The 27297-nt window shown below is 42.9% G+C and overlaps 1 protein-coding gene across 1 annotated transcript in view; it reads right to left on the reverse strand.

The window, feature by feature from the left end:
• Positions 1-27297, reverse strand: part of LOC144799857 (sodium/glucose cotransporter 4-like) — an 803794-nt gene that overhangs the window by 696293 nt on the left and 80204 nt on the right. The window contains exon 2 of the mRNA XM_078671442.1: positions 5716-5787. Coding sequence (XP_078527568.1) covers positions 5716-5787 — 72 coding nt within the window. The remainder of the gene's footprint in view (positions 1-5715; positions 5788-27297) is intronic.

The following is a 27297-nucleotide window of genomic DNA, read 5'->3' on the forward strand; positions in this document are numbered from 1 at the left end:
ACATCAGAGTATGAAGCCACGCCCGGTGCTAGAACCAGCAGCTGTGAGAATCTTCACGTGGATGTCCAGGAAGCCACTAACGTGCCTGGGCCGGTTTCACACTACCCTAACCTTTCGAGATCGAACAATTCCAGCGTATATCCATGTGGTAGAAGGTCCAGACATAGCTGATTGCCTACTCAGTTTGCCAACAGCGGAACGGCTCAAATTGGTAGAACTCCTCTACATGACTGAAGATGCACCAGACATTGTGGCGAAATTCCCCAACTTATTCAAAGGACTGGGAAAGCTAAACCACTTCAAAGTCAAACTACACATAGACGACCGTGTCACACCAGTAGCACAACACCATCGGAAAGTACCATTTCATCTGCAACAGGCAGTAGATGATGAATTGCAGGAACTACTTAAAGCCGACATCATTGAACGCACTTCCGGCCCTACGCCATGGATATCACCCGTGGTTGTCGTCCCCAAAAAAGGACAAAACAACAAAGTGCGTCTCTGTGTAGACATGCGTGCAGCCAATGTGGCCATTGAACGTGAACGTCACCCTGGGCCACACATCAGTGACATGATTGCCCGTCTCAATGGAGCCACCGTATTTTCAAAGCTAGACCTTAACAAAGGTTATCACCAACTTGAACTCCATGAACAATCCCGTTACATCACCACATTCACAACTCACCAAGGCCTCTTCCGCTATAAACGCCTAAACTTTGGCATATCATCTGCCGCTGAAATTTTCCAAGAAACCATCCGACGGGTAATACAAGGCATACCGAATTCCTTCAACTATAGCGATGATCTCCTGGTGTATGGCAAGGATCAGACAGAACATGACACGGCCCTTGACCGAGTGTGCCATGCGCTCCTCAATGCGAACCTCACCCTGAATTCAGCCAAATGTGAGTTTCATAAATCACACCTGAAGTTCTATGGACACATCTTCTCCAAGGACGGTATGACACCAGACCCCGAAAAGGTGTCAGCCTTAGCGGACACGCCAACACCTCAAGACGTGAGTGACCTTCGCTCATTCCTCGGCATGGCAAGCTACTGCTCTCGATACATACAGGACTTTGCAACTCTCAGTCATCCACTGCGTGAACTCACCCGTCAAGGTCAGCCATTCGAATGGACAGACGCCTGCCATCACTCTTTCAAGAAAATCAAGAAGGCTGTCAGCTCGGCGATCAATCTGGCCTACTTTGATGCAAAGAAGCGGACAGAACTCACGGTGGATGCCAGTCCGGTTGGCCTCGGTGCCATCCTTGCCCAATACACGGAGGACTCCAACCAGCGTCACATCATTGCATACGCCAGCCGTAGTCTCACTGACACCGAGACTCGGTACTCCCAACCGGAGAAGGAAAGCCTAGCTGTGGTCTGGGCGTGTGAACATTTCCACCTCTTTGTCTACGGCAAGCACTTCACCATTGTCACAGACCATCAGGCTCTCATCACCATCTTCGGCAATCCCAAGGCCAAGATGCCTCCACGCATAGAGCGCTGGGGCCTCCGTCTGCAGGACTACATCTATACCATTGTCCACAAGCCTGGGAAATCAGACAACCCTGCTGACTATATGTCACGCCACCCAAAAGCCTCTGCCACTCCTCCGCTCTCCATTGCCGAGGAGTATCTACACTTCGTCATTGATGCAGCGTGTCCTCCCACAGTCCCGCTGACCGCCATTCAGGAAGCATCCGCTCATGACCCCGTCGTCCAGGCTGTATCCGAACGCATCCGTAACTGCTCATGGCGTCACGTGCCGGATGACCAAAGCTCTCTCTCTCGGGAGCTTCTTGCATTCCGTCATGTCCAAGATGAACTCTCAATCAGCAGTGACGGTCTCATTTTGAGAGGGGGGAGGATTGTCATTCCTCAGAAACTGAGACAAGGAGTCATCAACCTTGCTCATGAAGGCCATCGTGGGACAAGTGCCACCAAGAAAGCGCTAAGAGAACGGGTTTGGTTTCCGACACTGGACCAAATGGTGGAAGACACTCTCAAGGACTGCACATCATGTCAGCTAGTAAGTCGAGATGACCCGCCAGCTCCACTACAGATGTCTGAACTACCTGAAGGAGTGTGGCAGCAAGTGGCGGTAGATTTCTTTGGACCCCTGAAGTCAGGACAGTACATTCTCGTCATTATGGACGAATACTCCAGATTCCCGTTCGCCCAACTCATACCATCCACCAGAGCAGCTGCAGTAATTCCAATGCTTGATGAAACGTTTGCAGCATGGGGCATTCCTCTACGTGTCAAATCTGATAATGGGCCTCCATTCAACAGTCACGAGTTTGCCAACTTCGCGACACATTTGGACTTCAAACATCAACGAATCACACCACTGTGGCCACAAGCCAATGGCATGGTGGAAAGATTCATGGGAACATTAAAGAAAGCCGTGCAACAAGCGGAGCGGGCCCACAAAGACATTCAACAAGCACTGAATGAAGTGCTAAGAGCATATCGCACCACGCCCCACAGCACCACAGATCAATGTCCAGCCACCCTTATGTTAGGGAGAATTCCACGCACCCGGCTACCAACCATAGCCAGTGCGAGCCAGTCAAGACCAACAAACACTGACCATGAAACACTAGTCAATATTGATCACGACAAGAAACTGAAAATGAAGACGTATGCTGATCAGCGGAGACATGCAAAGCACTCGGACATCAGAGAAGGAGACTGGGTGATAGTTCGGAGAGATCGAGGAACCAAAGCAGACAGTCGCTACCTGGCACACCCACTAAAGGTCAGCCGTCGGAAAGGGACAATGATCACGGCTCAAGGCGATCACAAGAAAATAACACGAAACGTATCACACTTCAAGAAATGCAACCCACCTGGAACAGATGACCAACACCAGTGGGAATCATCTACTGAATCTGAAAGTAGAAGTAGAAGCAGCGACTGTGGCTCATCCAGCCCAGCAAGACAAGATCACCCTGTGCGTCATCGACACACCTCAGACAGATCAGAGAGACCCCGACGACAAGTTCGACGGCCGGAACGCCTCATTGAAGTAATCTAAGGATACAGTAAGACTTTATACAAAAGGGGGAGATGTCGTAATGTGGCTGCCTGACCCTGTGTGTGACAGGACAGGCAGCACAGGAAGGGCGTGGGGAGGAGAGGAAGTAGGCGGTAACAAAGTAGTAACGAGGTACACACGTAAGAATAAAGACGTGTCTACTGTACCTCCTCTGGCTCGCGTCTTTATTGGGGTAATAGCGACACCATCGTGCTGCAAGAGTTGAAGTAGGGCGAGGGGTAGGTAAGGGATTCTGCAGTGGGTACGCTGCACATATCTGATTCAGCACCAGGTTACTACTCTGGTCTCTTCAGTGGGTCACCGCTGAATTTGTAGCAGAATTTTCGCGAGCACCGATGGTGTTGGCATGAACGGGTTCAGGGCTCTCTCCAGGGTCATCCTGGTCACCCTCCAGTGGATTAGCCAGTTGAGCTATGCCGCAATGTAGTACGTTTCAAAGTCTGGAACCGCCAGCCCTCCAGTCGCTATGGAGCGCTGCATCGTGGTCAGGGCCACTAGTCTGTAGCCAGAACTCAAAATTAATGATACGATCTGTAAGTCTAGATCCAGGAACATCGTCTGGAGTATCCAAACTGGGAGGGTACCAAAGAAATACAATAACTGCGGCATTGCCACTATCTTCAGTAGAGCCACTCTGCCTGCCACTGATAATGGTAGGGACATCCAAAACTCCATGGAGGAGCGGAGGGAGCATTTCGCTGTACTGACATTGCCCTTCATGAGGTTAGTGGTTCCATTATATATTTTTACCCCTAGGTATGCCAGGCAACTGGGTCCGCATTGGAGGCAGCCGAGCTCATTTAGGGGGGCCTATTGGGTGTCATGGGGAAGAGTTGGGATTTCTGCCAGTTTACGCTCAGACCCAAAAGCAGACCAAAGCATTCGAGCATGCTCTGCACCCCTCTCAAGTCCTCTCTGTATCCCAGAAAAATTTCAGGAGGTCATCTTCATTTAGGGGGATATAAATTTGTGAATCCCTTACCTTCAGTCCGCGGTTATCTTGTCTCGATTAGCGTACCAAAGGCTCCATGGCCAGTGCGAATAGCAGAGTGAACAAGGAGCATCTCTTTCACATGCCCCGCTCTACTTTCTGACCCAGAGAGATAGCCCTCCCCGTACGCACCCTGGCCATCGGGTTTGCATACAATATTTTCTCTCACTCTAAAAAACCACCCCCAGTCCCATCCAGCCTAACACATCATAGAGGACGTGCCATTCCATGCAATGGAAAACCTTCCTAAGTCTTCTATGAATACACCCGCTGCAGCTCTGTCTTAGTCATCTGTGCCCAAGATGGTCAGGAGTCACCTGATGTTAGTGGCTGTGTCTCGCCCAAGAATGGCATGTTTTGCAGGAGTCTGGCTGCAAGGATCGTACTCATTATTTTATAGTCAATGTTCAGTATTGACAGAGGCCTATACGCTGTGCCGTCATGTGCGGGCTTCCTCGGTTTCAGCACCGGTATTATAAGTGCCATAAGCCACTGGAACTCAGGTGTCTCTTTGGGATAGGTGCCTTCTCTAGAGCAGGTATGCTCCCTCAGTGGTCCCCCCGCTGTCACATTGCTCCATCAGCAAAGCAGTCTAGCAGTGCAGTAGGCCTCACTAGGGGTCAGTGTCTGTCACAAGATACCCCACGTCCTCCCGGTCATCCAGCCTCTGTTGGCCTGGTCATACATGGTCTATGGCGGCGTTTCGCTGTGCTGTGATCTGACCCTTGATGGCATAAAGCTTCATTGATGGAAGGACTTTTACCAATATTCTGGTAGACACTAGTTGTAGACATAGGTTGGATTGTACTTCTAAATCTCAAGGGAGCTCAATAAGGCATTGGCTGATGAGTGCTAGAACTCCCATGAGACATTATCCCATCAAGAGTAACAGATCTGAGCCTATCAATACGTTTTCTATTTATTACACCTAAGTGGTAAGTGCAACAGCGTAGTCATTCACAACTTGATTGCACATCTGCTGCAAAAGTTGAAGCAGGGTGAGGGGTAGGTAAGGGATTCTGCAGTGGGTACGCTGCACATATCTGATCCAGCACCGGGTTACTACTCTGGTCTCTTCAGTGTCCCCAGTGGGTCACCGCTGAATTTGTAGCAGAATTTTCGCGAGCACCGACGGCGTTGGCATGAACGGGTTCAGGGCTCTCTCCAGGGTCCTCCTGAGCTAGATACTATATATTTCAGATAGTCACAACATTTTTGTGTATATCAACCCCTCACAATGAATCCACAGACCCATCGGACTATAGAAACATTGACAATAAAACCTTGTAGTGTTTGCACTACTGCTAAATGTTCGTGCATATTTCGGCAGGTCCATAAAAATAATAAATAAAACAAATCCTGGCAAAGATGTGTGCAAAAATCCTCACAATCAAACAGGTTTTTAATAAAATATAATTCTTCATTAGCATCCTAAAGGGGTGACTTTTGAAAGTGTAGAATGTAAAATCTTCTGAAAATCTTTTTCTGAATAATTTGTGAAGGAATCCACTGTGACAAATTTAAAAGCACTTTTGCTCCAAAGCTAAAATTCAAAAGAAAATTGAAAAACGAAAAATAAAACGTAGCTTGAAGGTCAGAATGTGCTTGTATGTGTTTATTCCATATTCAGTTTCAATATAGTTTAAAAACTTACAGGGAACCACGTCATTGATCGGCCAGCAAGGAAGTATCCTCCAACAGTTCCTCGACTTGCACGTATAGAAGACTGAAAGACAAAAACATATACTGTTCATTACATATTTTCAAGAGAATTTGAATGAGGTTGTCTGAATCTGCCTAGATCATTACAAAGGCAAACAAAGTTCACTGGACTTATGGACCAACCTTGCCTTTCACAGTCTTGTAATAATAGTAGACCTGATAAACCAATAGAAAATACTCCAGTGCGAAGGAGACGAATTTTTGTCACAAACCCAGCGAAATTACCGGCGCTTGCCTCCTGATGCCTTTACTTACCTGTGGAGTTCTTTTTTGACGACTTTACTCGACGGAAGTGTTTTCTTCACCTTCCATGGTTTCTGCTCCCTGCTGCTCCTCAAGGTACTGCCGGAATTGTGAGCCTGGGGGCGGAGAGTTACTTATGAGAGAGGCTGGCTTGGGCCTAGCTCCGCCTACTGTACTGTTTAGCTGCTGCACCTGGGGTTTTCCAGTGTTTTCTGCCGCATTTGCCCCTATTTATTACATTTTGCTTCACATTTTGAGGTTATTTTGTCTTATTCTATTTCTTCTACATATTAAGGCATATTTTATCTCCTCAAAATGGATTCTAAGAATTCCTCCACTAATAAAAGGAAGCAGCAGGTTTCCCCTCCTCCAACCAAATCTAAGGTGGTGGAATCCTCAGAACCTTCTTTGGCCCTAATTTTGGAGGAAATTAAAGCCTTACGTTTGAACACTGACACCATTGCCTCAGAGGTCAAAAATGTTCGTAAAGATATGGCGTCTATATCGATGAAGGTGTTGGATAATACTATTAAAATTCAAGATAACAAGAATAAGTTGGATGCTTTTACACCTTTAATGACCAGAATTATTCCAATGCATAATCAGCTGCTGGACTTGGAAAATCGCAATAGGCAATATTTCGCATCTTTAATTTACCTGAGGAAATTGAAGGGACCAATTGTCGGCTCTATCTTGAATCTCTTTTGCCTGGTCTCCTGAATATTAAGTTCACAGAAAAATGTGAGATTGATAAAGCTCATAGAGTTCCGTCACATCGCAATCCTCGTCATTCTAAGCCAAGGCAGATGATATTTAAGGTCCTGCGTCATCATCATCTGGTTCTTATTCGAAAAGCTGTGAGGGAAATCCCGTCATTATTGGTGAATGGAACCAAAATCTTCATCCATTAGGATTTTGCGAAAGAAACTGTGGCTATTCGTAAGGAGTTCTCTTCCCTTCGTCCACAGCTGAGGAGCCTTGGTTTCAAATATGGACTATTTGATCCTTCTACAATGCGGGTCTGGAAAGACAATATCTCTAAATCTTTTCAACGTCCAGAAGATCTTCGTCTTTTCCTTGAACAGCAGGCTCCTCCGTCAATGGATACACAAGATCCTAATTCTTGACTTGATTTCGCTGAATTCTTGTGGCATGTTTATACATAAATTCTTCATGGGCTCCAACGGTAACCGGCCATGCTTGAGGAACGGGTGTGCGTTTCCTTGTCTTTATTCATGTTGCTTGTTTGTGCCTTAATCTCTCTTTTTTGTTTCTCCCTTTCCTATTTTTCGCTTAGAGTTACTCTTTTAACCTGTCTTTTTCTGCCTCCTTCTTGTTTTCATTCCTTTTTCTACTTTCTCTTCTATCCTAATGGCTAATGTTCATAATATTAAACTTGTTTCTCTTAACGTAAAAGGTTTAAGACACCCAGTAAAACGTTTGAAAATTTTAGACTATTTAGGTAACTCTAAGGCTGATATTTGTTTTGTCCAAGAGACACATGTTGATGATAAAGTTTTAAATTATATGAACAAAAAGTGGGTTGACTCTATTGTCTCTTCACCTGCTAAAGGTAAAAAGAACGGGGTCGCTATTTTCTTTGCCAAAAGATTACATTGTCAAGTCTTACATAAGATTTCAGACTCTGAAGGTAGATATATTATAGCCAAAGTTAAAATTCATGACTCCATTTTCTTTTTGATTAATGTGTATGGCCCTACGGCTGAGGATCCTGTTTTCTGGGCTACTGTTACGACTGAAGTTCTAAAGTTGGGACATGTTCCATTGATTTTTGGTGGAGATTTCAATGTTTTTGTGGATCCCTTGTTGGATAGATTATCTACATCTCGATTTAGACCGTCCAAGACTTTTCATGCCTTTAAGGCTTTTGTTCAAACCACCAAGTTAGCGGATATTTGGAGATTGCACTATCCAACTGGTAAAGAGTTTTCTTTTTTCTCCAATCCTCATAATTCCCATTCCTGAATAGACTATTTTCTCCTTTCCCCTTCCCTCATTCAATTTGCAAATAACCCTACCATTGGTTCCATTGACATTTCAGATCATGCAATGATTTCTTTTGTTTTAAATGTTTCATCTTCTTTTACTAAACAGTCGAGATGGCGTATGAATACTGATATTGTCCTTAATGACACTCATAAACCCAAACTTTTCCAAGCAATTCAGGATTATTTTACATTCAATCCGGAAGGCTCTACCTCTGTCACCACTAGATGGGATGCATTTAAGGCTTATGTCAGAGGTACTACTATTTCTATTATGGCTCATCAAAATAAGAAATTTAATTCTCATGTTAAATCTTTAGAGAAACAAATAGCTCATTTTGAGCGTCTATTTATTACGTCTAGTGATCCTCAATATAAATTAAAGTTACAAAAGCTAAGGTATGAATTTAATGCTATTCTTAGTACAAGAGCTGGGCTTCAACTTTTTAAATCCAATGCTAAATTCCGCTTTAACACCAATAGGTCTGGTAGACTTCTAGCTAATTATTTACGTATTAAACGAGATAAAACACAGATTACCTCCATTCAGTGTCATCAAGGTAAAACTGCACTTTCCCATAATGATATTGTTCAAGAGTTTAATTTTTATTCCACATTATATAATAAACCAGATTTTTGTGATGAATCTATAATTGATGCCTTTTTACAACATTCTGATTTACCTCACATTTCTCCCTCTGATAAACTTAAGTTAGATTTACCTATTACTAATGATGAAATCCTCTCAGCCATTAAATCGCTTCCAAAGAATAAATCCCCTGGTCCTGATGGTATCCCTGCTGAATTTTATAAAGAGTTCCAACATCATCTTTTACCTTATTTGTGCCAGATTTTTTCTCATTTTTCTTCATCAGGTACCATTTCAGGTTCTTTTTCTGAAGCATTAATTGTCGTCCTTCCTAAACCTGATAAAGACCCTACCCTTGTTGCTAATTATTGTCCCATTTCTTTGATTAACCAGGATTGTAAATTATATGCTAAAATTATTGCCTCTAGGTTAGCACCTGTCCTTCATTCAATCATCCACCCCGACCAATCTGGTTTTATGAAAAATAGATACTCTGCTAATAATACGAGAACGTTATTACATATTATTGAACAAAGCTCTACTATCCTTATCCCTGCTGGTGTTATGGCATTAGATGCTGAAAAAGCTTTTGATAAAATCCATTGGCAGTTTTTATTTAAAACTTTATTATCTTTTAATTTTGGCCCATCCTTTATTCGTATGATTTCTGCCTTATACTGTGCTCCCACTGCCCGATTGTTTATTAATGGCCAGATTTCTAACCAATTTTCCCTTTTCAGAGGAACTCGTCAGGGCTGTCCCCTTTCCCCTCTTTTCTTTTTATTGGGTATAGAGCCATTTCTTAATAATATTCGAAAATGTGACAACATTCATGGTATTACTATTAATGATATTACTGTTAAAACTTTGGCGTATGCTGACGATGTGTTATTATTTATTAGTAATCCTGTTTCATCGGTTCCGTTTTTGCTTGATATTATTTCTAAATATTCCACTGTGTCAGGTTATAAATTAAATATTAGTAAAACTGAATTTTTTCCGCTCAATATGTTATGTACTTCTGATATGTTACCCTCACCAGATATCGTTTGGCAAAAGAGTAAATTGAAATACCTTGGAATATTATTCTCATTATCCCTCCATGCTACCTTGAAATTAAATTGTGAATTCATCCTGGAGTATATTAAACAAAAAACTTCCAAATGGTCTTCCCTTCATCTTTCCTGGTGGGGGAGAATGGAATCTATTAAAATGACTATTGCCCCTAAAATATTTTATTCTTTGGCTATGATACCAACTCAATTTCCACTCAAATTTTATAAAGATATTGACAAACTATTATCTAAATTTCTATGGAATAATATGCCTCCCCGTATTGCTTACAAAAAATTAAAAATTCCCAAATGTCAAGTTGGTTTTGCCCTACCTGATTTCTTTTTGTATCATAAGGCATTTATCCTTAAACAAAGTTCGTTATGGTTTAATATTTCCCCTATTGTTAATCCCCCTATCTGGTTTCATATTGAGACGTCCCTTGTAAAACCTTTTCCTTTACTGTCCTTGTTAACCATGTCTCCTATATCTAAGATTGTACATTCTTCTTCCATTGTCAAATCATCGAGATTAATATTTAATGATTTAGACTCCAATTTTGAGTCCCCTTTACTTTCTACGGTGCATTTGTCCCTATGACATAGTGCCTTAATTAAATTAAATAGGAATATCTCTTTTTGGTCTTCCTGGATTGCTAAAGGTATTTTTTATCTTAGAGATGTTTTCTTGGATGATGCTTTTATTCCATTTACTCAACTCCAATCGAAATTCGATCTGCCCTTATCAGATTTGTTAAAATATCAATTTCTTTGTAATTCTATTTTAGATTCCTTCCCAAATGGTATTCCTTCTAAAATGACAGCTGATTTTTTGATTTATATTAATACTGTTTCTTTGTCCTCTAAAGCGGTGTCTGTATTTTATAAGAAACTTACCATATCCTTAGGTTCCAATGTTGATATAATTACCACTTTTTGGAATAATGAGTTATCTTTATCTCTATCAAATGATTCATGGTCATTAATTTGGACTCATTGTATTTCTGGATGTTTGCCAGTGTCAATTTATCAAACTAATGCTTATATTTTATTTAATTCCTTATGGACTCCATTGCGTTTATTTAAAGCTAACTTGTTACCATCTAACTTATGTTGGCATTGTAATTTGCATCTTGGCTCTTTACGGCACATGTTATTTGATTGTCCTACTATTAGGAAATTTTGGTCTGAAGTATGGAATGTAATCTTGAAAATGTTACCTATTTCTGATTTACCCTCTTATAATTTAGTCATATGTAAATCTGTTGCTTTGAGTGTGCCCCTTGATGATATTGAAGCAAAATTATTAAATTTTTTGGTTTCGGCTGCGTTAAAATCCATCACTTTTTGTTGGAAGGATGCTACTTCTCTTTCAGTCCATGCTTGGTGGTCTTGGATTATCTTTACAAGAAGAGGTGCTCAACTATCGTTACAAGGTGTTCGTCATAATTCTTCACATTTTCAATCTTTTTGGTCTCCTATAGATTCGTATGTACAGTTATGATTCTTGTTTTTTCCTATTGATATTATCTTATTGGTAACTCTATTTATCTAAGTTATTATGCTATGAATTGTATATTTCCCTTCCCTTCTCTCCCTCCCTTTCCCTCCCCTTCTCCCCTTCTTAAGTTCTCCTTTGACTGACAATATTATATTGCGATGTATTTTATTGATGACTGTATTTTTATGATTGTTCTCTTTCGCTTCTTTGTAATTTAATGAATTATTTCTTCAATTTTTTGTATGTATTTCTGTATTCTCCATTGTCAAAAATTCAATAAAATTTTACTGAACTAGAAAATACTCCAGTGCTTGGAGCAAATGCTATAGCCTGAGGAGAATCCAGAAGTGGAAGTCACTCCATCATCAAATCACTATGGTCTGGATTCGCATTTTAAACTTAAACCCTGACTGCAATAGCACATCAACAAGACACTCACACATGTCAAACCTGTTGTCCTGATTGACATCCAAATCATTCAGCATTATGGGGTAAGAAATAAGCTTTGCAGTGTTTTGATAAGTCATCTAATTTATATACTGTTACCATAGCATAGCTATTTTATTTATTTATTTTAAAAGTTTTACAAAGCGCGAACAAGATCCTAGCGGATATCAGAGCGCTGTACAAACAGTGAATGTCACTTAAACAGAACACCAAAGTAGATCAGAAACATATGTACAAGGCAAATAGTAAAAACAACATAGTTAGGTGTAACATCAAAGGAAAGAAAGTGTCTTGAGGGTGGGGGCACATGTGCGTTTCGTCACAGGACTTCTGTAGGTTCGGTAGCATCATGTGAACTTGGCCATGAGGATGGCTTTAACTTCCTTTTTAAAAAGGGAAGTGGATGGATTGAGTCTGGTTTCTGGGGGTAGGGCATTCCAAATTCTGGGTGCCATCCCAGAGAAGGATCTGTTATACGTTTTTTTCTTGTGGAATTTTTGTGGTTTTAGTAGTAGTTTTGCCGCACTTCTTGAGGATCTGGGACCACCCGAGATCGTCAATATCTGTGCCAAATAGCTGGGTGACGTGATGCATGGCTCTGTGTGTCATGCAGGCAATTTTCAGCTGGATTCTCGCCTCCAGGGGTAGCCAGTTCAAGGATTGCAGGTCCGGGGAGGTGTGGGAGGTACGTTTAGATCCAGTTATGAGTCTTGCTGCGGCGTTGATGGATGCTCTGAGTGGTGCAGTTGATGTTTTGGGTAGGCCACAGAGAGAGACACATCTGTATTCCACTCTGGGTATAACCAGAGCTTGTACTGCCTGTTTGAAGTCATTGTGTGGTAAGTAGGGTTTCATTTTCCTCAAAGCGTTTATCTGGAAGTTGGCTCCCTTTGTAGCATTGCTGATATGTTTATGCATGTTGAGGTTACTGTCCAGAGTGATTCCTAGTGATTTCACTGAGTCTACGATGGTAGGTTTAACGTTAAAAGCCGTAATATGTTTGATCCAATCTTGCATTTTGGGGATTTGAGCCGGGGGCGCTATTAGTAGGAATTCAGTCTTTAGGGCGTTCAGTTTGAGATGATTTTCTGCAAGCCAAGTTTGGGTGCTCCTAAGCGCTGTATTTAGTAGTTTGACGTCCTCTAGGGTGTGTATCTTGAGGTAGAGTTGAGTATCGTCGGCATACATGTGGGATTGCACGTTAGAGGCTTGTAGGATTTCAGTGAGCGGTTCTAGGAAGAGATTAAATAGTGTTGGGGATAGTGCGGATCCTTGTGGGACACCTAAAGATACTGGGACGGGTTTGGAGAGGGTGTTATTGACTTTGTATTGTTGTGTCCTATTTTGGAGAAATGAAGTGAACCAACTAAGTACTGTCCCAGACAAACCCATTCTGTGTTTCAGGAGGTCTAACAAGTTCTCATGTTTGACCGTATCAAAGGCCGACGAGAGGTCCAGTAGGATGAGTAGGCAGGAGCTATTTTGGTCGAGTATTTGCAGCGCGTCGTCAATGATGTGTGTCATGGCTGATTCTGTGCTGTGGCCTGCACGGAAGCCTGATTGATGATTGTTGAGAAGATTGAAGTGATCAATATGTTTCGTTAGCTGTAGGTGCACACATTTTTCCAGCAGCTTGGCTAAGGTGGGGATATTGGAGATAGGGCGATAGTTGGAAAGGTCCGTGGGGTCTGCCGTGGGCTTCTTTAGAATGGGTGAAACCTGACCTACTTTGAGGGTAACTGGAATGCATCCTTGTTAAAGTGAGCTGTTTATGATCTTGGACCAAAGAGGTGAAAGCAGTGGAATGAGGTCTTTAACTGCGTTTGCCGGAACCGGGTCAGAGAGGTGGTTGGCTGGTTTCAATGCAGTGAGTATTTTGCCTATGGCCTCTTCATAGTAGGAGGTAAATGATGACCAGGCTGCATTATTTTTTGGGTTGGGCTTTGATAGGAGTTGGCATAGCTAGATATTAAAAATGGCTACTCCCTAACGTCCTACAACAGAAATGCACTATTTATTCACTAAACAGCAATACATGTCTAAATGCATAGAATCATAGGATCTGATTATGTGCATTTCATTCAAAAGAAGAATAAAATGTTAACTTATCATTATAGAAATTGGAATCAGAGTATACATGTTGAACAATTGCTAAAGTGTACAAAATGCAGAAAAATATAGAGAACTGTAACTTGAAATAGGTTTGACCAGTGGCCTTCGCTCTGTAGCAAGGCACCTTCTCACACATGCATACTGTTAGATTGCATCAATATACTCACCCACATCTCTAGACTCCATCATTATAAATTCACAAGGCCCCTCAATACAAGTGGTCCAAATAATGGGTCTGTATTATTCCATCTCCAAGTTACCAATATTGGAGGTAGCTCTGAGGGTGGAGAAAAGTAGAAGTTGGACTCTGAGGGTCTATTACGAAATTAGGAATGACTGAGGAAAACATTCATTCTGATTTCTCTGGTAATTTCTCATTTTGGCCTGGTTTTTCATCCAGAGGTTTTACGGTAACAAGCAATTGAAATCTCCAGGTGAAATTAAACAAATCTGTGTTGTTGTCAGGTCGCTGGACAGGTTTGGGAAGAAGAAACTGGGAGCTTTGAAGAGATGACACATAGGACAGTGGAAAATATGCACTTGGACAAGAAACACAACATTTCCCAGACTTATGTGCACAGCCCCAACCATGAGGGAAGAGCACAGTCAGGCACACTTACAGGTGAATAGTGTCAAACCAAGGGGCATATTAACAAGGGCTTTATCTCTGTTTTTTTGGCTTTAAAAGCCAAAAAAGCCGAGATAAACTAGCGCCCCATCAGCAACAGGGTGCTAACACACAAATTTGCATGTTAGCACCCTTTTACTCTCCGCTTCCCCTTGCATCTCTAATGAGATGCAAAGGGGGCGTTCCAGAGTAAAATAATTGGAGAAATGTCACTAAGCAACATTTCGCCTATTTTCAAGGATATCGCTAACCCTGTTAGCGACAAAAAAAGCAGCGCTAACCGCGGTTAACGCTGCTTTTTTATGTCTGGTATTTTTCTGACTTAGCCATGATATCCTATGTAAGGTGGATATCATGGCTAAGGATATCTATCCCTATCAGCAAGCTATCGCTAAACCTTGTGGGATTATCGCTGTATTTCCAGCGATAATCTCACAATTGGCAGCTTGCTCTCTGAATGTTATCCCTTTGGATATAAGCGTTGCTGATAGCACGCTACCTCCGTGATAAAATTCCGAGTTGGCCGGTGACAATTATCCTAGCGCTAAGTGCATTTAGCGATAAATATCGCCTAGCCTTGTTAATATGCCCCCAAGTATTTTAGCCTAGTTTGGCAGCAGCGTTTGTTCTGACTCTTCTCCTTTCACTATAGTTCACAATTGGCTTGCTCAAAGCTATACATTAGTTGCTTTTTTACTTAGCCGGTCCCCATCAGCCCTCTGGTTACCTTCCCATCTATTAGTGAATCTTGCTTCAAAACCTGCTTGTCAGTTTGTCACAATGTCTAGGCAACCCGCCTCCCACTGCAGTTTGTACATCTAAAAACTGTTGGTATAAACACACAACCTAGGAACATAGTAACTTTTAAAGATTTCAGAGATATAGAGGTATTATGAATGTTGGCAAAATGTTACACATCAAGGATTAAGGTTTGTTCTCCCTTCTCCCGACAAGGCCAGAATTTCAATTACCTCATTCTGCCATGTAGGCAAAATTTGACTACCAGCATTTGGAGGATGACTCAATGATGTCCTCGGTGCTATCTCTGCAGTGGAGAGGACTTCAACACATCATGCTCATAAGGGACCTCGGGGGAAGTTTTGGTGGTTCCACCAGAGGCTTTCCCTCATGTGAGCACTTGTGAGGGCTGATCTGGAGTCCCTTCTTCATCAGTCCCCACACCTCCTACCATCAGTCAGTGACATCAATACCACATTATCAGTGCACCGGCAAAAGCAGGTGAGTAAAGCTTCCAGTGTGTCCAGAGGAAAATCAACTGCCAGCCGCCACACCAAGGATAGGGGATAGCATCACTGGGAAGAGGGGAGTCTCCCCTTTTGGGTGACGGGATCGCACCCCATCAAGGGTTGACTCCCCAGGATCCTGAAATGATTTTTTTTTCCCTTCCCTGGGGTGGCCAATTGGCCGAGTGAGGGGGTATTGACTTCCCCATGGGAATGGAAAGTCTGACAGCCATTTTGTTTTTTTATCTTTGTGCCACCTGGGGCCTTTATGGTGCCCCCAGGCAGGAAAATGTTTAAAATGCATCATTGGAAAAGAGAGGAAAAAAGCAGTGTGGAGCAATTGCCTCCAAGATTTATGTTGTGGTGGGTAGAAGTAAAATGTGAGTGGCACAATAAATGGCAGATAAGTGGCAGAAGTGGTTGATGTGGTGTACTGAAGAAAAATAAATGGCTGAATAACTGATCTCTGGCTGGAGTGTGTTCTCTTGATGTATGCCATGCTGGGAACAATAATTGATCAATAGCTGAAGTGTACTCACTGTAAAGTAATGCCTCTTTTTGCATGATCACTCACAACATTCTGGACTGATGTTGTTTTTTTTTTTTTAATCTGAAGGTGTAGTGTAGTTCCTATATCCCTTATAGGTTCTGCGCATTGGAATAACATACAAGATAGGCTTGGCATAGGACTGAGGTCTGTATGGCCCTATTATGTATAATAAACTTAAATACTCTGTACCAGTTAGCTCAGAGGCCACTAGAAACTTCTTGAAGACAAGAAGGGAATAGCTTATCACATAACATAAAACCCTCATCCCTCAGGATCATGAAAGCAATATACTACTTTTCATTCAGTCACTCATCTCAGAGAAGTACATAGAAGAAACAGTTGGTGTGTTTACAATTAAATTTATTGCACAGTTGTTATTCTAGTACTGGTTATATGTGCTGCGACAACTGTTGGACAGTAGCAGAGAATTATGGCCAGCAGTGCAGTTAAATAAAAAGGCTTTGTATGGTTCTACCATTTTGCAATAGTAATGAACAAATACATGAAATACAGAATGCATTAAGATAAAGCCTTTACTCCTATGACGCCTAACTAGATGTACCTAAGTGTACCTAGCATGTGTGTAGGTCTTAGAGAGCCAATAATCCCCCTAGGAGTTAGTGTAACCCCTTTACCTTAGTGGGACTTCATCCTGATCTTGAGCTGGACACCCACAGATGGGTGATGGACCTCTGCCAGCTGGAGCTGTGGCATGACACAGGTTGCAGTGCCTCGGGCAGAGTGTCGCCCTGGAAGTCTCTGTCTCCTCTGGTTTGCTTGGGCAAAGGGAGGCATACTTATACTGGATAGGTGTCTTGGATTGACGTAATGTTGGTCAGAGGAAGATGTGTTCTTGGTCTGTTTCCAAGAATTTGTTGTGACGTAGGTTAGTCACTGTTGGACATGGAGATTACGTATTTAGGATGGACCGTCTTCTGTGCACAGAGCACACAGTGATCAGATAAGGGGACAGCCTCTCTGTTGCTCGTTATTGTGAAATGAGGGCTAATCTAGGTCAAAGGGCCTACCTGTCTCTGTGACACAAAGGATTTGTGCCTCTGAGACAGTACCTATGTTAAGGCCTCAATTTCGTTTATAACAAAGGGACCACGAGTCCTGCTAAACAGGCCTCAGTGCTCATCCTCAGACCCTTAAATATGTATGTCTGATTAGTTGACCCACAATTGGCATAAATTAACTTACTTATACCTCCCTAGTTGATGGTACTAGGGGAAACTAGGACCTGTAAAGAGCCCCTTGTGGAGTGCAGCATTTATTGTGCCACCACAATTTGTGACAAAGCAATGCATGACTCCTATTGCTAACTGGCAAAGCATTTTTTGAACTGCTAGCTCATCTTTGCCAATTACAATAATGACAAAGTCTAGACCTTTCTTTTAGATATAGATGTATGTCACCACTAAGTCAGGCCTATTGAGCCCTAAGTCTTGAGTAGATGATGTGATCATACAAGTTCTAACATTAGAACCCCCAAACTGTTGTTTTCACTGTAGAAAGGTCAGAAGCACTATTGGCAAGTACAGGTTACACACTGACCACTCAGCTGTGCTAACTTTTGAATGGTACTACTAAAGTGGTACTTCAAGGTATCTAAAGAATCATTGTATTAAAGCCAACATGATGCGCAAGTCAAATCTATTGTGACTTTCAAGTAAATGGCAGCTTTAAAAACGTGCCATTCCGTTGCTCAAAGCTTTCCAGTCAGGGATTACGGTTACTGACCACAAGACAGCTGTCTGCCATCCTCTGGGGAGGTGAGGACAACAATCAGGAAGGAACGCATAGGCCCTGATGCTGGAAGAAGCGTTAGGTCTCACTGATAGGAAAGCCAAAGAGGGAATGAGCCCAAAAGGTAAGCTGTAATGGGGAAGCCACCTTTGGAGAGGAAATAGTGGACACATACGAGAGGGACTGCTCTTTTCCAAGATAAGTTGTCGGTAGGAACAGAGAGAGGGAACCAGGTGCCCACCCTGTTATCCTTTGGGCATGTAACCATTAGTCAGCCACACCAAGAAATTAGTAGTCACTGAATCCCAAGGGGAATTTCTGGACACAAAAGTGGCAGCCTTGACACCCAGATCTCAGATCACGTCTGTACTAAAGAGTGGATGACTAAAGATTGCCCTGCAGATATTTGAACCCAGCAAATAGAGTCTGCACAAGACAGGTCTGCACCCGCTGCTCCTTGGGCTATCAAAAATATGACTGTACCTGTGGTGCACTCCTTGGGGAAAAGTAATCCTCGAGCCTCAGACAGAAAAAGTGACTCCAAGAGTCAGTTGGATGGCTTCCTGTTACAGCTAAAGGGCCTTGAAAGCTGAAGAAGCATGCTTTGGTGACTTAGTAACCAAGATTACCTGACCACTGCTGACAGATGACATGTAGCCTAGAGGACTGAGTCCTGAATCTCAAAAGTTGCACCCGAGGCAGCTAGACCCAGGAGAGTGCAATTTGGCCACCCAAGTCAGGAGTTATCACTGGTTAAAGGGAACCAATTGTTTTGCTGTTGACCATTAGACCAGTGGCCACTGGTGTTTTGGCTGGACTTCAACTGATCCACGAGGGACATCCATCCTTATGGCCAAACTTGCTCTGCCATGACCATGAGCGAGGACGGGCCTCAGAGAGATCTCTGTCAGTATATCCTCAGCATCCTCTGTCATCTTTATCATCCTGTATCCGTTGCATCAGGACCACACCATTGAAGATCTGTTTTATAAACTGATGTTGGATTTCCATTGTCTCATTTTTCTTTCTTATTCAACTGCAGTAGCGGTCGGCAGTAGGTGTTTCTGTAGGGCGGTGACATGGGCAGGGGGAGGTGCAGGGTGGGGGGTAGTAATGTATGGATTACGGAGTTTTATAGGTAAGTAAACATTTAAATAAATAAAACGAATTTCATTGCGCGCACTGCATCACCAAATGTAATGCAGTGCGCGCGCTACAGAAACACCTACTGCCGACCGCTACTGTTCAACTGTTTTGTTACTTCTAATTGCTCTGCACGTGTTCCTTTGATAAAGCCTGACTGCTTGAAGCCAGAACTACCCAGGATTGAGCTAAGGTTTTGCAAATGAGCCTGACTAGACCGACACAGATTTGTGAGTTTATTACACAACTGCACCATTTAGGAAACCACTTTCTCACACTCACCCACTTCTCCATTAACATATGAACAATATCTTCTCAGTGGCTGAAGTGGGCTCACCCATTTCCACATGATCTATGTTGAAGTGGGTGATAGTAAAATGTGAATGGCACTGTAAGTGATTAATGGCTAAAGTGGTCTGACATATTAACCTATACTATGGTGTGTGAAAGTCAAATGAAAGTCAGAATAGCAGATCATTGGCTGAAGTGAAGTCAGCTATTACCCCATGATGTATGTCATACTGGGTAGACATAACATGATTGGCACAATAAATGATCAATGGATGAAGGTTGCTCACCCATTTCCCAAACAATACATGATTTGCTGGGCAGAAGCAAAAACTGGTCAGTGGTTGATGAAGGCTAACACATTGACTTACGCTGTGGTGGACAAAAACAGAGGGGCAAGTGCGGGAAGCATCCTTTACAACGCAACTTTTACCACGCAGTGCCTTTACGACGCAACTTTTACAATGCAAACCATTACAACACATTGCGCTGGGGGGCGCTCTCGGATAGGGAATAGATTTAATTTACTATCCAACACCTTCCCTACTATCCACGGAGACTGGAGTTGGAATAGTAAATTAAACTATTCACTATCCAGCGCTCCAAAGCACTATGCGTTGTAAAGGTATTTGTTGTAAATACCGCATTGTAAAGGCATGCGTGATAAAAGTATGCGTTGTAACGTCATACATCCGGCAAGTGCACATGGCTCACTTTATTGTGAGTCACTCGCATTCTACTCTTTCATGTGGGGCATGTCTCACAGGTTTCTCCTGGCATCGGCAACAAACGTGACATAATATGCGTATGCTTTTGCCTTATTGGAAATGTTGCAACGCTTTCTCTTAGCCTTTTTGATTAAGTTCTTTTAGGCGTTGGCTCACATAAGTACTTTTCCGATTGTGAAAATGTTATTGTTGTTGTGATCACACTTTACTGCACTCTTGTATTCACAACACTACATTTCACTATTTCATTTAATAGCACACACACAGAGCAATTATTTCCATGAGTGTCTCTGCATTCTACCTTTCGATAGAAAACAGAGATGTTGTCTCGTTAGATGACTGCTCCAGAGGCTCTAAGCCACATAATAGAGGAGATCTCTGAGGCAGGGTGTGATACTGAATAAGCATCTCAGGGAGAGGGACAAGATTTAGAATGTGGGAACAATTTTTCTGTTCGAAGGTCCTCATAATGAAGTCACATTTCCAGTGATTCAGGGGAACATGGCCGTGGCATGTCATGATGTACCTTTGCAAGCATCATTTGTGCAGCTGAGAGCCAGACCAGGGTGGACAAATCCAGAGTACAGGGAGGTACTGCCTTGACCACAGGCAGAGTGCTCACTTGGCACACTTTGCAGATGCTGGGAGTATACTGCAAATGTGTTATCTGTTGACTTCTATCTATCTTGGTAAGATCTTTGATTAAAGTGTGCCCCAAACAAATCTGCATGCCAAACAGTTTCTGTGAGGGCAAGGGGGCACTCTGGTGACTCACTTTAGGGTAAACCTAGGAACTTCTACTTCACTTGGGGAGTTGAAAACATTTCTGGGCCTCATGTTGGACTTAAAAATAGTGCACAGAAAAGCTGGGCAACACCCAGCCTTTCACTAGTCATGCGCAGAGAGGAGTTTTTTTTGATTTAGCAGCATATGCTGTACTGCCCCACGACCACTCAGATCATCACAGGTCGTGCAATATTCATCCCCCAATGGAACAGGAACTGTTTAGGCAGTACATACCAAAAAAGAGATTTTCACCACATCAAGATCAGTAGCGGCCTGTATGAAACCAAAGTAGTGGGTCGGGGAGACGATGACATAATGCACAACAAAAACAAATAACTCACCTGCCGCATCGCAGCTCTTCTGCTCCTCTCTGACTCCAGTTTACTGCAGGCAAAGGGACCCAGACTCCCCTGCGGCCAATCTAGAGGTTGCCCTATGCTCTTTAAGCATGAGAGAAGCATCAGGATTGGCCTGAGCACCCTCAATTTGCACTCCCAGAGAGACTGTGCCTGCTGTCTCCAACCTGGCAACACAGTTGGAGTTGGCGGCAGCTCAGTGTGCATGTCTTAGGACAGCTGTCCAACCGACATGCGCACTGACAGTATTCCCCATTACTCTTCCTCCATGACAGATATCACGATGGCTCCACCTCTAAGACTCAGCCCTCTAAGGAAAAATAAATCCATAATAAACATGTTTTATTATCATTCTATTTTTCACTTTTTGAGGTGGCTGGCAGGGGGGCGATGCCCCTCCGCCATAGCAGAGGAGCCAGCACTGATCAAGATTTACATGTTGTATGAGAGCTCTACTGGTTATGTGCACAGCCTCAGAGAGAGAGCTCTACAATAAATCCTTTAGGCTGCCTTTCCATTTTAGGAGTTAGTGACAAGATTGGATTGGATCTTCCCCAATCTCTCCTTCATAAAGGTTATAGCCTTTATGTAGCTTATTTCTATACAGAAAATACCAGCTATGTAGTGACCCATACAAAGCTGGCATCATTTGTGTCTTGTGGTACAATTAGAAAGCACTGTAAGAGACACCCTCAGAATCTGTTTGCATGAAGCTCCAAAATGGTCATAGCAGTGTGCTGAACTGCAGCAAATTGCTCACTGTCAAATTCTCAGACAGGTTGTTAGCAAGTGTGCTCACTACACTTCACTCTGAGAGCCCTTCTCCGGTTATGGTTTTAGGTTAGTTGGCAGACGTGCACAATCCCACCTGAACACTTGATTACAACATGTACATCGTTGGAATGGATCAAAATGACCATGGTCTTGAACTATATAATTTGTGTTGTAAAATGCACACATGGTATAAGAAATGTATAAGGCACCTGATTCAGTTGACAACAAACAATGCATATGCTGTAAATCGATAGGCCACCACAGGAAGACTGATGTCCTTCCTTGACTTCAATTTGGCTGTCATTGAAAGCTTTACTGCTGTAGAAACAGTAGCATCTGTTGTATCTTTTGTAGAGAATGCTGCAAGGTTGCAGGATCTGCACTTCAGTGACTGCATTTCTGCAATAGTGCAGCTGATATTGCAGATGCAGAGTTTGTTTTGTGCAAGGAAAGAGGTAGGAGAGTACATATCACTGTCCCAGGGTACATCTCAACCTGGTCTATGTTTTCCAACTAGCTTCACTTTGTACCACACAAATGTGAAGTCCTGGAAAACTGACTGAAGAGGAACCCGGAGATTAAGAGTTGCCATCTGCCCCAGATGGCAGTCCATGGATGCTACCTTCCACTGCCCTTTAATTGGTTCGCTTTGTACACTTTTAAATTCTGCCCTCTAGTTTGGAAGAAGGACTCTAATCCAAGATTTTTCTTTACTAAACTAGATTTGAGTCACTGCGTTTTTACTGACTCCAGTAAAGTGACACATATTTGGTCTTGCTTTTGACTTCTTGCCACCTTCATACTACATCAAAAAGTGTCAGATGTTCTGCCCAATCTATTACAAGTACATTACAGTCTATGCAATGCACATAACAGTGGAAAGGAAATTCACCTATCCCCTAAACCCTATGGCCCTTAGAGGCTGATTAAGGGTTTTGTGGAGAGGGTATTCTGTCACAATAAGAGAGCACCATCTCTGCTATACTGAAGGTCCACCTGCCTGATTTACAGTTGGTAGGACAATATGTATGTCATTGACAGATACTGTTTCAGCTCTGTTGGTAACACACTGTACTGATAGCCTGATGGAGTATGGCTGTTGGAGGCTTGCTCATTCAACTGCTGACCTGATTTAGAGAGGGTGGTTGATTAGCCAGTTTCCAAAATCCCTTACTGCCATGAAAAACTTGGTGGTAAGGGACAGTAAAAAAGTTTAAATAAGCCCAAACCATGGAAGTAAACTTCCATGTTGTGGGGGTCATTTGTTTTGGGGTTTTCAAAAACAAAATCCTGCTTTGGGATATTGCTTTGAAGAAAAAAAAACATGATAGAAGTTTGACAGGGGTCATCATGTTTGACAGAGCTGTGCGCCAAACTTTCAACTCATTGACAGAAACCCCTGTGATTGTGGTTTCTGTCAATGACTAGAGTTGTCAGCATGTCCAATGGACTCTGAATAAATAGTACAGGTACTCAGTTAGAAAGATGGACATCTTTACACTGTCTCCCATACATAGTAAATACCACACTTCGAAGTTTAATCAGGCCCTTGGACTTTTTCAAAAGTCCTCTTTAGGGAACTTAGTACAGTCTGCCCCAGCATTTATAGACCAGCATTTTTTAGCCCTCATAGTAGGTTTGCTCACACTGTCGGAGGAATGGGTCCCAATTCCATCCTCAGACACCCCCAACTTAAGTCCACAATCTGGAAGGAGTTGGATTTAGAGAAGTGAGTGCACTAAAGCAGATGAAAGGCGAGCCCTCCAGACCCTAAGCAAGCTGGCATGGGGAGGTGTTAGTGAAGGTGCACCCAGCGCCCTCACATTATTAGGACTCAAGCTGAGAGACAGGTATGAGCAGGTAGACAAAACTTAGCCTAGGCTTGTTTTCGTAGAGATCTCCTATAGGCATGAGGCAATGGACATGGTCTAAGTGGAACTCTGGTAAAAGCACTACCAGCCAAAAGTCGCTGGTGTTATTTGTATAGCGGAAATTGCATGACCGTTGGCTGACTGAATGTGTGGTTTTTGGCTGATGGTTTGCATGACTGTTGACTGGTGGAATATGTGACTAAAAGTTAGTGGTATGTTTGGCTTTTGGCTGGCGGTATGTGTGGCTGTAGCATGACCGAATATGTGGCTGTTGGCTGGAAATATTTATGGCTGATGTCAGGTGGAATGTGTGCATTTGTTTGGTTGAGGTGTATTTGTAAGTGGTCTAATGACTGATGGAATGGTCCAGTGGGCATATAAATGTGATGGGCCCTAGGAAGTCAGCAATTTATTTATGTGAAGGTTATGTGTGTTGCTAGCCATGTGAATGGCTTTGTGTGGTGTACATGAAAGGCATAGAATGGACCATACCGTATTTGGTGCATTGATATGGCTTTGCAATTTACCACCACTTAGTGATGGTTTCAATATTCTGATAATGTTATAAATATTTACTCTTTGACCCTGTTGCTACTTGATTGAAACTATCCTAGCCTGGCAACCCCCTAAAACACAGAGTGAAGTGAGGGCCGTCCTGGGCCACATAACATAAAATGGGACGTTGTTAAGGGATATGACCCCATTTTTGCCCCCTTAACAGAGCTGACTTTAAAGAAGACGCCTAGAGAGGTGATCTGAACAGACACCTGCCAGAAAGTATTTGTTACCCTCAAGGAGGCCATGTGTACACTACCCAGAACTCAAAGCTCCTGACTTCTCTACGGAGTTTATAGTGCAAACATATGCTTCAGAGCATGGCATAGGGGCTGTCTTTGCACAGTTAAACGAGGAGAGCCTAGACCAACTGGTAGTCTATATTATCTGGAGGGTAATTCCTTGGGAACCCTGGTGCAGTGATGTAGTCTGAGCACTGAAGAAACAACTGGGACCATACTGTTTGGGACTCACTTTGGGGTCCAGACAGACACTAGGCCCCTCAGATGGCTCCTGTAAATGAGGGGTGAAAACCCCAAAGTGTTGGTGTGGCCCATCTCCCTACAAGAAATTGACTTAATGGTGGAACACCATCCTGAGTCAGACCACACCAATGCTGATGGCCTATCCAGGTTCTTTGGCCTTAGTGGTGAAAGCTCCCAAGGGGTTGGGTAGTTGTCCCCACTTTCAGCTCCCCCACCCCAATTGTTTTCCTTCCTCCTCAATTTTTTTTGCTGATCGACTTTTTGCTGGCCTTAGGACTCTGCACACTCCACCATTGCTCACCAGTGCTAAAGTGCCTGTGTTCACTCCTTGCAACATGGTAACTTTGACTTATCACCGATTGGCATGTTTAATTTACTCATAAGTCCTTAGTAAAGTGGTACCCCGTGTACCTAAGGACTGTATATTAAATGTTATTAGTTGGCCTGCAGCACTTCTTGTGCCACCCACTTAAGTAGCTCTTCAAACATGTCTCAGGCATACCATTGTAGCCAGTAGGAATTTAAATTACAATTTCGACAGTACCTCTTTTAGAAAGGGATTGGTTCAGTTGAGTTAATAAGGGGGGATCAAACTAATGTTTCTAACAAAATATTAATGATAATGGTGTGTGAGGAGGAGTGGGCAAAAGTTTATGAAATAACAAGAAGCTCGCATTGGCTAAATAGACATGGATTATTAAAGTTGTCTCTGACAATAAAAAGAAACAAGAATTTAGGTTGTAGGAGACATATACACATGTAATACTTTTAGAAAGTTGGCATTTTCCTGCTTTAGATATTTAGTGGCTGTGCTTAGGTCACATGCCTGGATGTAGCCAATGGCTGAGCGTTGTGTGTGCCTCCTAGACAGCCAGACACAATAGGGAGCATAGGCCATCACTTGCAGGATGGGAGGGTGGAGCTGTGCATATACCCACTTACACTTGATTAGGCTGTGTTGTGCCTCCACAAAGGGCTGCATACCCCTGTAGTTAGTCTGGAGCCAGGACAGCAGAGGCAAGGTACCTGGGATTTCAAAGGAAAAACTCTAGAAGCTTCTCCCCCACTTCAAAGGTACAAATAGTGGACTTCAGACACCACAACTTCAGTACACTTCTTGATCTGTGGATACTCTGCAAGGTAGAAGGACTGCTATGCTACTGCAACAATCAACTGGACTGTTTCCTTGCTGTTCTTGTGGTGGTGAGCCTCAACAAGGCCTACCAGTGCTAGGGGTTCTCCCTTCTCTGCACAGAGTCCTCCGACTAATAGGAAGAAGTTGGCAGAGAAGCTGGAATAGAAAATACAGAGTTTATTAAACCTCATGAGGTGGAACTACATTCACACAGCACCCTTCGGTAATGTATGAAGTAGCACACTGAATGGAAGGAGCGTGTTACTTTTATACCCACAAAGGCGCTCAAATGAAGGCAGTACAAGTACAAAATGACGGTTTTAGGTACATATAAGGTCATACAGAAAATGCACAGTCAACAAGTGGGAGGAGCTATCAGTTGCTAATTCTGGTGAACACATCCTGACAGTTACAGACTGGGGACAGCTGCAAGCTCAACTGAGCATGTGCGAAGCAGAAAAGGCTGGCTCACGCTTCATTCGTTCACGCACTTCTTTCTCCCACATTCGCACACAGTCAAACATATCTTGCCTAGTCTTTCGCTTAAACATGCATTGTTCCACATATTGAATCTTTCGCAAATCAAATGACCCATGCATAGGCCAACGCAACTCAGGATCCTTACAAGTGTATTTATTCCATAACGTGCTGTACATTATAGAAGAAATACCATACTTAATATACATATCCCTATTAAGCGTCCCCTCCGTAGGGGCCGGTTGTGCTTCATCGAGTATCAAACTGGTATCTCTACAAAAGCAACACATCCTACGAAGTGTGCTGGAAACAGGCATGCCAAAAATAGTGCAAAATATGGAGCATTATTATCAAAGTAGCGCTTAAGTTACTCTTTGTACGTTGCGCCGTTCAAACATATTCAAATAGAGAAAAATCTCCTCATTACCTGCCTAAATAAATTGCAATTCATACATACCTTACAAACAGATACAATTATTGCCCAATCCTTCAAATCTAAAGCCACAGTAAGTGTTACTAAACTACCTTACCAATTTAAGGCATCAAAAACCAACAGCAAGTGCCGCAAAACAACTCTTACCAATCAAATGGTGTCGAGGTTCCAACTGCCAAGTTCTCAAATCGACCAAATGGTCACTGCACAGCGAATCAACAAAAGAGATCTCAGTCGAGGACCGGCGCCACCTGGATGGTCAGATTAGAAAGAAAGGAAAAACGCTGTGGTTGCCAAGACTCGGGTCTCCTCAGGCAGCGATCGCGTCCAAAGCGAGATTCCAATCCTTCGTTCCGATCAGT

The sequence above is a fragment of the Lissotriton helveticus genome, chromosome 1_2 (genome assembly GCF_964261635.1).
Source record: "Lissotriton helveticus chromosome 1_2, aLisHel1.1, whole genome shotgun sequence".
Classification (NCBI taxonomy): Eukaryota; Metazoa; Chordata; class Amphibia; order Caudata; family Salamandridae; genus Lissotriton; species Lissotriton helveticus.